The 12,856-nt window shown below is 57.7% G+C and overlaps 6 protein-coding genes across 6 annotated transcripts; 2 read left to right on the top strand and 4 right to left on the bottom strand.

Moving 5' to 3' along the window:
* Nucleotides 1–140: 140 nt before the first annotated feature.
* Nucleotides 141–1,842, top strand: J7T54_004048 (uncharacterized protein; the record flags this gene model as incomplete). Its single annotated transcript, XM_051506566.1, has 4 exons — nucleotides 141–398; nucleotides 452–1,108; nucleotides 1,166–1,471; nucleotides 1,522–1,842. The coding sequence occupies 4 exons, from the start codon at nucleotides 141–143 to the stop codon at nucleotides 1,840–1,842; spliced, it is 1,542 nt and encodes a 513-aa protein (XP_051362131.1).
* A 110-nt stretch (nucleotides 1,843–1,952) lies between these two features.
* Nucleotides 1,953–3,761, bottom strand: J7T54_004047 (putative sterigmatocystin biosynthesis monooxygenase-like protein; the record flags this gene model as incomplete). The annotated part of the gene is made up of 1 exon (XM_051506565.1): nucleotides 1,953–3,761. One exon carries the CDS (start codon nucleotides 3,759–3,761, stop codon nucleotides 1,953–1,955), a length of 1,809 nt encoding a protein of 602 aa, XP_051362130.1.
* An 849-nt stretch (nucleotides 3,762–4,610) lies between these two features.
* J7T54_004046 (4-coumarate--CoA ligase-like protein) lies at nucleotides 4,611–6,392 on the bottom strand (the record flags this gene model as incomplete). The annotated part of the gene is made up of 3 exons (XM_051506564.1): nucleotides 4,611–4,854; nucleotides 4,912–6,016; nucleotides 6,071–6,392. 3 exons carry the CDS (start codon nucleotides 6,390–6,392, stop codon nucleotides 4,611–4,613), a joined length of 1,671 nt encoding a protein of 556 aa, XP_051362129.1.
* A 558-nt stretch (nucleotides 6,393–6,950) lies between these two features.
* J7T54_004045 (uncharacterized protein) lies at nucleotides 6,951–7,973 on the top strand (the record flags this gene model as incomplete). Its single annotated transcript, XM_051506563.1, has 4 exons — nucleotides 6,951–7,375; nucleotides 7,423–7,564; nucleotides 7,639–7,856; nucleotides 7,907–7,973. The coding sequence occupies 4 exons, from the start codon at nucleotides 6,951–6,953 to the stop codon at nucleotides 7,971–7,973; spliced, it is 852 nt and encodes a 283-aa protein (XP_051362128.1).
* Nucleotides 7,974–8,148: 175 nt separating this feature from the next.
* On the bottom strand, nucleotides 8,149–9,615 carry J7T54_004044 (Aldehyde dehydrogenase X-like protein; the record flags this gene model as incomplete). Its single annotated transcript, XM_051506562.1, has 1 exon — nucleotides 8,149–9,615. The coding sequence occupies one exon, from the start codon at nucleotides 9,613–9,615 to the stop codon at nucleotides 8,149–8,151; it is 1,467 nt and encodes a 488-aa protein (XP_051362127.1).
* Nucleotides 9,616–10,419: 804 nt separating this feature from the next.
* On the bottom strand, nucleotides 10,420–11,787 carry J7T54_004043 (Acyl-CoA dehydrogenase family member-like protein; the record flags this gene model as incomplete). Its single annotated transcript, XM_051506560.1, has 1 exon — nucleotides 10,420–11,787. The coding sequence occupies one exon, from the start codon at nucleotides 11,785–11,787 to the stop codon at nucleotides 10,420–10,422; it is 1,368 nt and encodes a 455-aa protein (XP_051362126.1).
* Nucleotides 11,788–12,856: the final 1,069 nt, after the last annotated feature.

The following is a 12,856-nucleotide window of genomic DNA, read 5'->3' as shown; positions in this document are numbered from 1 at the left end:
CTTCATTTGATGAGGTGAGTGAGGCGAGGGTGCCTGGCTTTCCACCGTCCATTTGATCCTCCCAGTCCTCCTCCTCCTTATCGCTGAAGCGATCACTGTTGATTTCAATCGTCAGAGACTCCCGTTGTGTGCTCGTCACCATGTCTTTGCAGAGCGACCACTCGATCCACGAGGACAAGGCGCCTCGGATATCCTCCAGTGTCCCACATGAGCCCTCGGAAACAGCAGCTACGGCAGACAAGAACGTAGATGGCGCATGGCAGTTCCTGGACCAGCACCGCGATGCCGAGGGCGCCGGCATCGATCTCAAGGCGCTCAGACGCAAGATCGACTGGCACGTTGTTCCTCTCATGTTCTGCTGCTACACAATGCAGTTCCTCGACAAAGTCATCCTCAACGTACGTCGTTCTTCTCCCCACCCCTCTTGTCTCGGCAGCAGCTAATTGATCAGTATGCCGCCGTCATGGGCCTGACTACGGACCTGAAACTCGTCGGCAACCAGTTCAGCAACATTGCCACCTTTCTCTTCGTCGGCCTTTTGTGCTTCGAGATCCCCAACATCTGGTTCTTGCAGATGGTCCCAGCAGCCAAGTGGCTGGGCCTCAACGTGACTCTGTGGGGTGTCGCAACGGCATGCGGTGCTGCCGCCACGGGCTACAAATCCCTCCTTGTCTCGCGCATCTTCCTGGGCGTCTTTGAAGCCACCGTCGGCCCGTCGCTGATGCTGATCAGCAGCCAATGGTACACAAAATCCGAGGCCGCGCCCCGATTCTCCTTCTGGTACCTGGGTCTCGGGCTGGGCCAGATTTTTGGCGGTGCCATATCGCACGGCTTCCAACACGTCCCCGTGGGGCAAGGCCTCGCCGGCTGGAGGATCATGTTCATCACACTCGGCGTCGTCACCGTGGTGATCGGACTGAGCACGCTGGCCTTTATGCCTGACACGCCCATGAAGGCCAAGTGGCTGAGCAATGCCGAAAAGGTCGCGCTGCTCAAGCACGTGAGCATCAACCAGACGGGCATCGAGAGCCGCAAGTTCCGCCCCAAGCAGATAGTGGAGGCCCTTCTGGATCCGCAGATGTGGCTGTTGACCGTGTCCGTTGTTCTGGTATGTCCAATTGCAAGCCTCCCCATGATCGCATCTTCTGACTGACCATACAAACAGCTCTCCGTGTCGAGTGGTGTCGTGACAACCTACTCGGCCACACTCATCCGCAACCTTGGCTACGTCCCAAAGCAAGCCGCCCTCATGAACATGCCCTCGGGTGTCGTGAGCATCTTCTTCACACTCCTCGTCGGCTTCGGCATTCGCAGGGGCGGTCACCGCTGGGCGTGGATCATCGTTTGCATCATCCCTGCCATCCTGGGCGGCGCTCTCATGTCCTTCTTGCCGCCTACAAACCGCTCTGGCGTTCTCGCTGGTGTGTATCTGGTCAACGCTGTTGTGGCGCCTTTGACCGTCTTCTACAGTGTACGCTCTAACAGCAATCTTTGTCCTATCTGAAGCTAACGGGATCACAGTGGACGGCAGCCAACTTTGGCGGTGCCACGAAGCGCGCCTTTGCAACCGCCATTGTCAGCGGTTCCTTTTCGCTGGGCAACATCATCGGGCCTCAGACCTTCCAGGCCCGCGACGCCCCCGAATATCGGCCCGCCAAGCTCGCCGTCATGGGCACGCAGGCCGGCTGTGCGCTCACCACGTGTCTTCTTTTCGCGTACTACGTCTGGAGCAACAAGCGCAGGGAGGGCGAGCATGTCGCCGAGGAAGGGGAGTTTATGGACCGCGAGGTCTGGGTTACGCTGACGGACCGCGAGAACAAGGCCTTCCGGTACACGTACTGAAATAGAGCAGGCGGAGGGAGTGTACATGGATCTGATGATATTTCGACAGCGAGGCGCCAAACCCCGGAATATATATATACTTTGGTATCGACAAGAGACAAATTTGACGTTTATAGACGCGATTCCCTCGAAAGCTGCTGCTGCTGCTCCTGCTTCTTCTCCGCCTCGCTCGGCATGCCGCTGAAACTCACAGTTTGCCGGTCAACGACGCTGCCACTCTTGCTCATCAGCTTGCGCCGCCCGCCCGTCGTGAGGGGCGGGTCGTCGTCGTACTCTCGAATGTAAAAGGCCCAGTCGGCCGTCTGGTCCAGCTCGGTCTGCGAGTACCCGTTGCCGAGGAAGCAGAACCGGTTGCCGGCGTACTGGAACTCAAAGTCGTCGAAGCGCACGTCGCGCATGGCCTCAATGTAGTGCATCGCCGATCCGGGCCAAAGGGCGGTGATGGGCCCGTCCGGGCCGTTCTTATACCAGGAGCGGCAGCTGTCCGCCCAGACGGTCCCCTTCATGAACCAGTCCTTGTAGGCGACAAAGTCGCGGACGGCGTCCGCCTTGGGGGCAAAGGTGGCCACGTTGCTCGTCTGGTACCGGTCGATGAGCTTGCACATGTAGTCCGCCTGCGACTCGATGGTGCAAAGGACAGGCCCGTTGCCGATGGGGCAGTTGGGCCCGAGGAAGATGAGGTAGTTGGGCATGTCGGCGGCGGCCAGGCCCAGGTAGGACTCGGGATCGGCCGCCCACCTGTCCTGCAGGTTCTCGCCAGCAGGGTTGACCACCGGGAAGCGAGGCTTGAACGTCGTGTCGAAGCCCGTGGCGCAGATGAGCACGTCGACGGGGTACTCGTTGCCGTCGTCGCAGACGCACCCCCTCTCGGACACGGAGTTGATCTCGCCATAGACCACCTTGACGTTGGGCTTGGTGAGGGACTCGAGATAGTCGACGCCTGGGGTGAGACGCCGGCAGCCGACGCTCCAGTCGGGAATCAGCTTGTCCTCCAGGTAGGCATCGCCGAGCTTCTCCTTCATCTGGGAGAGCATGTACTTGTGTGTGTCCTCGTTGACCTTGTTGTTGCGGAGGAAGATGCCAAACTGGCCGTTGAGGCCGGACTCAATCTCCTTCCGGTACTGCAGCAAGGCACCGGGCTTGTGGGCAAAGGTTTCGACTTCGTCAGAGGAGAAGCGGTGCTGCTCGAGTCCCTGCACGGGGGACACCCACGTCGGCTCGCGGATGAATGTGGTGACCTTGGCGCACTTGTCCCTGATGGCGGGGAGGACCTGGATCCCGGAGGACCCATTGCCAATCAGACCGACGTGCTTGCCCTCGAGAGACACGGAGTCGTCCCAGTTGGCGGTGTGGAGCAGCTTGCCCTTGTAGTTCTCGAGGCCCGGGATGGCAGGCCATTTCCAGTTGTTGAGGATGCCACTGGCGTTGATGAGGATGTCGCAGTGGTCGTGGACCACGGTGCCCGTCTTGAGGTCCTTGACCTTGACGTCGTAGCCACCCCGCTGGTTGTTCCAGTACGAGCCTATCACCTGGTGCTCCGTCTTGATGTACTGCTTGAGGCCGTACTTGTCGGCGAAGCCGTCAAAGTAGGCAAAGATCTCCTTGGCGGGCGGGTAGACGGCGGACCAGTCGAGCTTGGGCTCAAAGGACCATGTGTAGTTGTGGCTGGGCACGTCACACGCACAGCCGGGGTACTTGTTCTCGTACCACGTGCCCGCGACCTCTGGGTTCTTCTCGTAGACGCGGAGGGAGTAGTTGCTGAAGTGCTTCTGGAGCTTGTACGCCATGAGCAGCCCCGAGGCGCCGGCACCGACCGTGATGATGCGGACGTGTCGTTCCGAGTGGATGGGGCCCTGCAGGCGACGGGAGGCGTCGACGCTGCCCGGGGCTGTGGTCTGGGGCGCCAGGAAGTCGGCCATTGTGGGAGGGAAGTGACTTGTGTGTGGGTATGACCAGGACGCTCTGTGATGTAGGGAGGTAGGGAGAGGTGGCGGGAAGGTTGAGAGAATGCCCACTGGGAAACACGAGGAATGAGCAAAGAGCATGCCTGCCTTTTAAGAAATGACCAGCTAGCATAGCATGCATGCGTGGTGACATGATTCTGTTCGCCCCATATTTGCTGCAGCTGGTGCTACATGTAACATGAGTCTCCCGCTGAGCCGAATCTTGTCTTTCATGACTCGACAAGGACGATTTCTTCCCTGGGGAACTGCTATGGCATCGTACTGAGCACAGTAGCGCCAAACTGCTGTGGGATTTCGATAGGCACGGACGCGGGGGCCGCAATCCAAGGGACCGAGACCGAAATACGGGGTAAGTGGGCGAGGGTCCGAGGGAGGAGTTGTCGCACGGAGAAGATGCGGGTAACGACTACCGCGGGGGTGGGCCCGTGGATCATGTCTGGTCAACGAATGGTGCCGCCGCAGACAGTGGTCAGTTGGGGGGGGGGGGGGGGCGGGCATCATGATAGGTTGTGAGGCCCAGATCTCTTGTTGGGGAACCTGGGGAGAAAGGTGCGCCGTGTCGAGTCAGACCTGAGGCTCCCCAGGTCAACGCATGACACGAGACTGGACGCCTGCTCGCTCGCTTTGCCCGTGTTGCGTCTAGCTAGGTACTTTAGATTCTACTCCAGATGTTAGGCATGCACATGGATATTCAGGCAGAGAGCTACGTGGATTGCCTCTAACATTGGATGGTTTCGATTCATAACTGATATTCTCGTCAGATGCTGTCTACATGGAACCTTGTACTAGTCTAGATGTTCCCAACTATAATCTCGCGCGAACGTCCTGCATGCTGGCGGCATCCCTCTTGGCCCATTCGCGCATCGTCTTCCTCTGAATCTTGCCACTCGCCAGCTTGGGCACTTCGTCGATAAAGACGACGCCACCCACCAGACGCTTGTGCTTGGCGACGCGCTTGGCCATCCAGTCCTGGACGTCCTTGGGCGAGACATGGCCCCTGGAAGACTCCTGGATCACGACGTAGGCTCGTGGCCATTCGTTGTTGTTTCTGCTCGATCCGTTAGATTGAAATGTGCTGGAGTCATCGACAAAAGGACAAACTCACAGCGTGATGCCGACCACGGCCGCGTCCGCAATGTGATCGTTCTCCAGCAGGGCGGCCTCCAGCTCCGCGGGCGCGACCTGCAGCGCATTGACCTTGATCAGCTCCTTCTTGCGGTCGACGATCCAGAAGAACCCCTTGTCATCGCAGACAGCAACGTCCCCCGTCTTGAGCCACCCCTCGCTGTCGAGGCTGTCTCTCGTCGCCGCCTCGTTTCGCCAGTAGCGGAGGCAGATGTTGGGACCGCGAACCCACATCTCGCCCGGCTGCCCGCCGGCCACGTCGTTGCCGTCCTCATCGACGAGGCGACACTCACAGTTGGGGTCCAGCTGCCCCACGGACCCCGAGTCGTCCTTGATACCGCCAGGCACGTGGATGGCGCCGCAAGTCACCTCTGTCATGCCCCAGCCCTGGTTGATCTGCACGTTGAAGCGGCGCTGGCACTCGTTCTGCAGCTCCCGCGACAGAGGAGCCGCGCCGCACAGAATGTCCTTGACACTTCGCAGGTCGTACCGGGCTGTCTCTGGCCTCTTGCTGAGCATGACGAGGATGGGCGGGGCAATCTGGAGGCTGGTAATCTTGTAACGCCCAATGGCTTCTAGAAACTCTTCATATCTGAACTCGGTCATGATGTAGACGGGCACCTGGAGCTTGATCGCCATGAGGATGGTGTACAGCTGACCGTACGCGTGGTAGAGCGGCAAGAAGCCAATCCAACGTTCGAGGGGCCGATCAGCAAACGAGTAGGGCTTGTGAGCGTATCGCATGAAGACGGTCTGCTCGACATTGGCAATCAGGTTGTAATGGGAGACACAGACGCCCTTGGGCAGACCGGTGGTCCCTGAGGAGTAGTTGATCGTGGCCACCGTGCTCATGGCCTCTTGCGGTGGAAGATCGGGCCAGTTCCAGGCGTCTCCCTGCTCAGGGGTGCCAATCATCTCGCGCCAGTCGAGAACCCCTTGGAAGGGCTCGTTGGCTGTCTCGGAGAATTGAAAGATGCGGTCTTTGGGGACACCTGCTTTCCGCGCGGCGGGGAGGATGAGGGGGAGCATCTTGGGGTGCACGAGCAATAGCTTGGCTGTCGTGTTTGTGATCTGGTGAACGAGCTCTGTCGCCGCGTCAGCCTACAAGCCTCAGCACACAATAGCACCTTGAAACTCACCCTGCTCAGTGTACGCGGGATTCGCGCCGCTGAAGATGCATCCGGCGCCCACAATGCCGAGATACGCCACGGGCACATGGATCTGGTTGGGCGTGCAGATCATGACCACGTCCTCCTTCCCCAACCCCAGGCGACCTAGACCGAAGCCCAGTCGACGCACCCATTGCAGCAAGTGGTAGGGAGACAGGCTTCTGCCAGGGTCGCGCGCATCGTACCACAGGGGATCGCGTGATGGGGCGGCCGAGGCTGGCGGGCCGAAGAGGTACGTGAGGATGTTGGACTTTGGGATGTCCACGTCTGGGTACGGTGATTTGAAGACCATTGTGACTGACTGACTGACTGACTGACTGACTGAATGACTGACCGACTCCTCGCTTGCCAGAAAAACTTGTTGCGATCAATGGTGCATTCAAGGTCCCTTTGACCTACGGGGAAAGGCATGAAAAGGCATTGGCGACGTGCCATGGGTGTTGGCCCATGACTGTCGGCTGTTGAGCCCGAGGCTCTGAGAGGGGTAGTAGCCTCAAGGGCGAATTGCTTCCGCGCCATCAGCCTATTGGTGTGTAGGGAATGTGCCAGGAAGAAGGATGAAGGTAGTTGGAGAAATGATGATGCCGCTGCGGGCCGTGGCTATACGAATGAGTCCACGGCGGGATCGGGATCGGGATCGGGATCTGGGTCCCCAGTTAACTTGAATCCCGGCTTGTGCTTCCCTCTTCCCCACAAGGTAAAGCCGGGGGTTCGGTATTATCGAGACGGTCTGTCCCTGCTTCCTCTTCTACCATAGTCAGCAGGAATTTGTGCTTGCTTGCTTGTTGTCTTTGCATCCGTGCTCAATTCCGTTTCGCAGAGCCGTGGGAGAACGTGAAAGCAGCGCAAAATGTCACAACTCCGGGACTTCAACACCATCTTCAGCCTCGACGGCAAAACCGCCCTCGTCACGGGTGGCTCGCGCGGCTTGGGTCTTCACATGGCGTCCGCGTTCCTCCTCGCAGGCGCCTCTCTGGTCATCGTCACAGCACGCAAGACTGCGGGCGAACAAGGCATCGACCAGGCTGTCGCCAAGCTCAATGCACTCCCCGGGATCAAGGGACGAGCCGCGGGCATTGCGGCAAACGTGGCCGATTCAAAAGACATTGTTCGCCTGGTGAGCGAGGTCGACGGCCTCGTGGGTAGCAAGGGTCTGGACATTGTGGTGTGTAACGCCGGCGCCGCCTGGGGCTCGAGATTTGAAGACGCGCCCCCCAGCAGCTCCGTCAAGATTCTGGACCTGAACGTCAGGGGAGTCTTTGAGCTCGTGCAAAAGTGAGCCTTCCCCAAGTAATAATGTCCCAAGAGGCTGACCGCGCTAGATCACTACCCCTTCTTGAGAGGGCCGCCACCAAAGACGATCCCTCCCGTGTGCTCGTCATCTCCTCCACAGCCGGCGTCAACGTGCCTCATGTGGGCGAGCACGGCACAATCATGTACAGCACTTCGAAAGCAGCTGTAAACGTGAGTTCTCCCTGTACTGTGCTGTAATGTACTGTACTGTACTGGTCTGGTTTCTGTGCGTGCTGACAAGCCAGCACCTCGCTCGGAACCTGGCTGTGGAACTAGGGCCCAAACAAATCACCAGCAACATCATTGCACCAGGCTTCTTCCCGTCAAAGTTAGCGCAGGGTCTCATCAGCAATCTGGGCGGCGAGGAGTCTCTGAGCAATGATAATCCGCTCAGGCGGCTAGGTGCGCCGGAAGACATTGCTGGCGTCGCCGTGTTTCTGTGCTCCAGAGCAGCTGCCTACGTGTATGTTCGCCAGACTCGAGCTCTTCAGAGGTTGCTAACTGATTGCGCAGTAATGGTGTCGATATCTCAGTCGACGGAGCAGCTAGACTGGCAGCAGGGAGATTGTCGAGGCTGTAGACCTTATTCTAGTGTCAGGACTAAATTCAGTGTGTCAGGGGTCTCTTATTTGTGCATATCCTTTGACAACACAATCCATAGTTTTCACATCGTAGCCAGCAAATAGTGGTTGGTGATGGTGCTGAATTTACTTCATCATTCTTCAAGATAGTAATAGCTACTCTACATTCTACACTTATAGCTTGGCCATGTTGATGAAGATGGTCTTCTTGTCCGTATACATCCTCAACGCATCAATGGCATTCTCCCGCCCAACGCCACTTGTCTTTGTGCCGCCAAAGGGGGCGGTCAAGAACGCCATGCTGATGGCGTTGATACCCACCATGCCGGCATCCACGTCGCTGGCAAACCGCAGTGCGCGGTTAATGTCCTGCGTAAAGACCCCCGCCATGAGGCCGTAGTGTGTGTCGTTGGATTTGGCGATAATCTCCTCCTCCGTCTTGAACTTGTTGAGGACCGACACGGGGCCAAAAATCTCCTCGCGCGTAATCTCGGCATCGTCCGCCGTGCCCTCAAAGACGGTGGGCTGGACATAGAACCCGTCCTCGCCGATGCGGCCACCTCCGGTGAGAAGCTTGCCCTGCTTCTTGCCGCGCTCAATGAACCCGAGGACACGGTCATACTGGGACTTGTCGACCAAAGGGCCGAGCAGAGTTTCCTTGGCGTCAGGGTCGCCAGCGGCCTTGCCCTTTTCCTCCATGGCAGCCTTGTACCCCTGGACGAACTTGTCGTAGATGCCCTCCTGGACGTAGACGCGGCTGGCGGCAAAGCACACCTGGCCGGTGTTGGTGGTGATGGCATTGGCGCACCAGGCAATCGCGTTCTCGAGATCAGCGTCGTCAAAGACGACAGCGGGGCTCTTGCCGCCCAACTCGAGAGTGACACGCTTGAGGTTGCTCTTGGCGGCCATCTCCTGGATCCGGCGGCCAGTGGCGGTCGAGCCGGTGAAGCTGACCTTCTGCACCTTCATGTGCGAAGCGAGCAAGGCGCCCGTGCTGCCCTCACCGGTGACAATCTGGAAGACACCGGGGGGGAAGCCGGCCTCCTTGATCAACGTACCCAGTGCAAGTGCGCTGAACGGTGTCTTCTCCGACGGCTTGAGGATAAAGGTGTTTCCTGTGGCCAGGGCGGGGCCAGCCTTCATTCCGACGTTGCCAAGGGGTCCGTTCCAGGGGATGATACCCGCGCAGACACCCAGCGGCTCGTTCCGGATGATCTTGAGGAAGCCATCTTCCTGGGGATACGTTTCGCCCGCAAACTTGTCGGTCCAGCCGGCAAAGTACCGGAACGCCTCAGCCGCCAGAGCAATCTCGAAGCTCCCAAAGCTCGCCCACGGCGCACCAAGGCTGAGCCTCGTCAGTTGCGCGAGGGTCTCGGCGTTGGCGTCGATGAGGTCGGCCAGCTTGTTGAGGCAGTCGCGGCGCTCCTTGGCCGTGGTCTTGCGCCAGGACTGAAAGGCCTTTTGGCCATGTGCCACGGCCGCGTCAACGTCGGCCTCGCCTCCTAGGGAGACATCGCTCGCAATGACAGAGTTGTCCTTGGGGTTGAAGCATTCGAGCTTCTTGCTGTTCTTGGAGTCGACGTACTCGTTGTTGATGAAGAGCTGCTTGGGCAGGTTCTTTGTGCTCCAAGGGAAAGACATGATGACTCTGAGTGAGGAGGGACGGGGGCGATGAGAGGAGGCAGAGCACAGGTGTATGGTTCAATGAGAGCACAGGAAGACCCTGAATGTGATGTTCACATATAGTATATAGAGTTTAGCAATGGAGCCCCCGCACAATGATGTCCCCATTCCGTGAGACCGCTGGCAACCCACCATCAAAAGACCTGTGCGCAATTGCGACATCCAATGCGGAGACGGGTATCCAAACGCGCTTCCCCTCGGGTCATAGCTTGAGTCAACTGTGCTCGTCTGCAGGGCACGCATGACTCGGTAGGCTCCCGGGAAACGACACCCCCTTTATTGGAGATTGTGGGGTAGAGTCCGACTCCGGGGCCAGTTCGCCACTCTTGACCTGGCTGCACGGGATTCAGTGTCCTCCGCGCAAGACAGCAAGGAGATCGAGAGGAGCCAAGTCTGAATGGTGGCTGTTTGAATTGTACGTTCCGTGTGTAGAAGCGTCTGCATCATGGGAGCTTGAAGAAGGTGTGCTACAGATGTCCTGCGGCTATTGCAGATTAGGGTACGTAGACCGCCATGGGAAGCTGGGAAAAAGGAAGTGTTGCAGATGCTGAACAGAAAGAGAATAGGGTAGGTGGTCCTGACGACGGCTTCTATGGTGAAAATGCATCGGCCATCTTAGACAGTTGTCTTCACGCTTGCGTTCACAGATCACATCATATACGAGGAGTCTAATGAATAGAGAGCGAGGCGGATCAAGTGGCAGACAGCGAAATTTATACATGCTATGGCAGCACAGCTCCAAGATCCAACGCGAGCCAGCCTTTATAGGGAATCCTCTGGCATCATGTGCACCTTCTCGCCATGCTTCTCCCCGTACACCTTGGCCAACCTATTGTACTCCTGGTGCCGCTTCGTAATCTCAACCGCTTTCTTCAGCTCGTCCCTACCCACCTGGTGTCTGTGTGCGCTGTCAGGCCCATCAGCCAACCTAGCCCATCGCGCGTAGGCCCAGATGCCAGGCAGTGGTGTGTGCTGCGTGACACCCTGGCCGCCAAATATCTGCATGCATTCGTCGACGATGCCCTGGATAGCCTTGGGTACGAGGACTTTGCACTGCGCAATGGCCTTCCGACCAGCCTTGGGACCAAACAGGTCAATCGTCTCGGCCGCATTGAGGACAACAAGACGCATGGCGTCGAGCTCGAGACGCATCTGCGCGACACGCTCAATGTTGGAGTCAAAATCGCCAATGAGCTTCCCTCGGGGCTTGAAGCGTGGGTCGCGGCAGCGCATGATGGCGAGTTCGACGGCACGCTCGGCCTGTCCGAGGAGTCTCATTGTGTGGTGGATGCGGCCGCCGCCCAGTCGTCCCTGCGCGATCTCAAAGGCGCGCCCCTCGCCGAGGATCAGGTTCTCCTTGGGAATCACCACGTTGTCGTAGGTGTACTCGCCGTGGCCCTCGGGTGCCCAGTCGTACCCCAGCACCGTCAGGTTGCGCACCTGCGTGAGGCCGGGACTGTCCGCCGGGACAATGAGCATCGAGTGGCGCCGCCAGGGGTTGGGATTCTCGGGATCGCTCAGGCCCATGAGAATGTAGAACTTGAGATGCTTGTTCCACAGGCAGTTGGAGTAGAGCTTCCGCCCATTGATCACATAGTCGTCGCCCTTTTTCGTGATCCGAATGCCCACGTTTGTCGCGTCCGAAGTGGCGACGGACGGCTCCGTCATGGAGTAGCCGGAGCCGCAGGTCCCTTCCAGCAAAGGCTTCAGCCACTTCTCCTTCTGCTCCTCGCTGCAGTACTTGGCCAGGAGCTCGCAGTTGCCCGTGTCCGGGGCGTGGCAGTTGAAGACCATGGCGCCCCAGTAGCACCGCCCCATTAGCTCGCACATGCATCCGTATTCGAGGTTTGTCAATCCTGGGCTTTCTTTAAAGGTGTTGGGCAGGAAGAGGTTCCAGAGACCCTCCTCCTTGGCACGAGCACGCAGTTCCCGCAGCAGAGCGGGCATGCCCCACGGTTTGGCGGCCAGCTGGGCGTCCATGACAGGTTCGCGGGGGATGATCTCCGTTTCCATCCATTGGTAGATGCGTTGGATCTTGTCAATGGCGAATGGCCTCAATTTGGCCTTGACTGGGGCGGGGATGTGCGCAAAGGCAGGGCCATCGAGCTGGGATGGCTGTGGCGAGGCCATATTGGGGGTTATTCTTCAAGACGTCCGTAAAATTCGTGTGGCCGTCAAGGATGGTCCAGAAGAAGAGTGAGAGCCGGCGGACGTCAATTATAAGGACTTGGACGGGATTTGATGAACCAGAGATTGAGCCGCGGCTAGGTGCCCTCCCTCCCCAGTCCATACCCCACGCCCAGCCTCCACTCTTTGGTCTTACCCCGGAATTCAATGTAAGCCGTGTTGAAATAGCCGTACGTGACGAAAACCCCTTGTGAACAAATCAGTGGCTCAAGCGTCTACACTTGTATTGGATCTGAAGAGTCTTGCCTTCACTGGTGCAGACAGCATTCAGCTCGGATCAATCACCCTAGAGTTCAATCTTGGGAGCAGTGAACTGCAGCTTGGTGCTCCATTCAACCACAAAAGTCAGTCTGATCCAGGCCATGATCTTGGCCGCAAGGAGAAAAGACCATGTATTATCGAACGGACACGTACTTTCTATTTCAGGCCTAGACATAAGATATTTTATTCTAGCATATAATGGCCATACTTCAACGCCGACCAAGATCCTGAATCCTATCAGGATACCCAAAATACCGCGCCGTGGGTTGCCATAAGCCCAAAGTGAAAGAGCCATATGAGAGTACAGAAAAAGGAGAGAAAAGTGCATTACGTGCGTAGAAAAGTTTTACGTCTGCGAGAAAAGCCATTGTCAGAATATTCCGGAGTCGATGGGAGCGCGCGAAAGTAGATATTGGGCCGGAATGAAGGACCTCAAGCAAAGACCTCAAGCAAAGACCTCAAGCAAAGACCTCAAGCACAGTGGTTTCAATGGTGTTGAGGTAGTCGCCGAACTGGACAATTTCTCGAGTCTTCTCTACCTCTTCGTTGTTCATTGTGATGGATTCAATGTCGAGAGCTTGTAGATTTCTCGTGGGCATCCGACAATTTGAGATGGCATACGCGAGTGTAGAGCTAGGGAGAAAGTAGATGCCCATCCTTGGGTCGACTAATACAGTACTTGGAATATTTGGTTCGATTAGCTTTGCGTCTAATCCTGTAATACCTTCAATAGATCTTGGACGTGTTGTCT

The sequence above is a fragment of the Emericellopsis cladophorae genome (assembly GCF_022114955.1).
Source record: "Emericellopsis cladophorae strain MUM 19.33 chromosome Unknown NODE_23_length_310842_cov_116_589050, whole genome shotgun sequence".
Classification (NCBI taxonomy): Eukaryota; Fungi; Ascomycota; class Sordariomycetes; order Hypocreales; family Bionectriaceae; genus Emericellopsis; species Emericellopsis cladophorae.
Note: the sequence above shows the minus strand (reverse complement) of the source record. Positions and strands in the feature narration are given on the sequence as shown.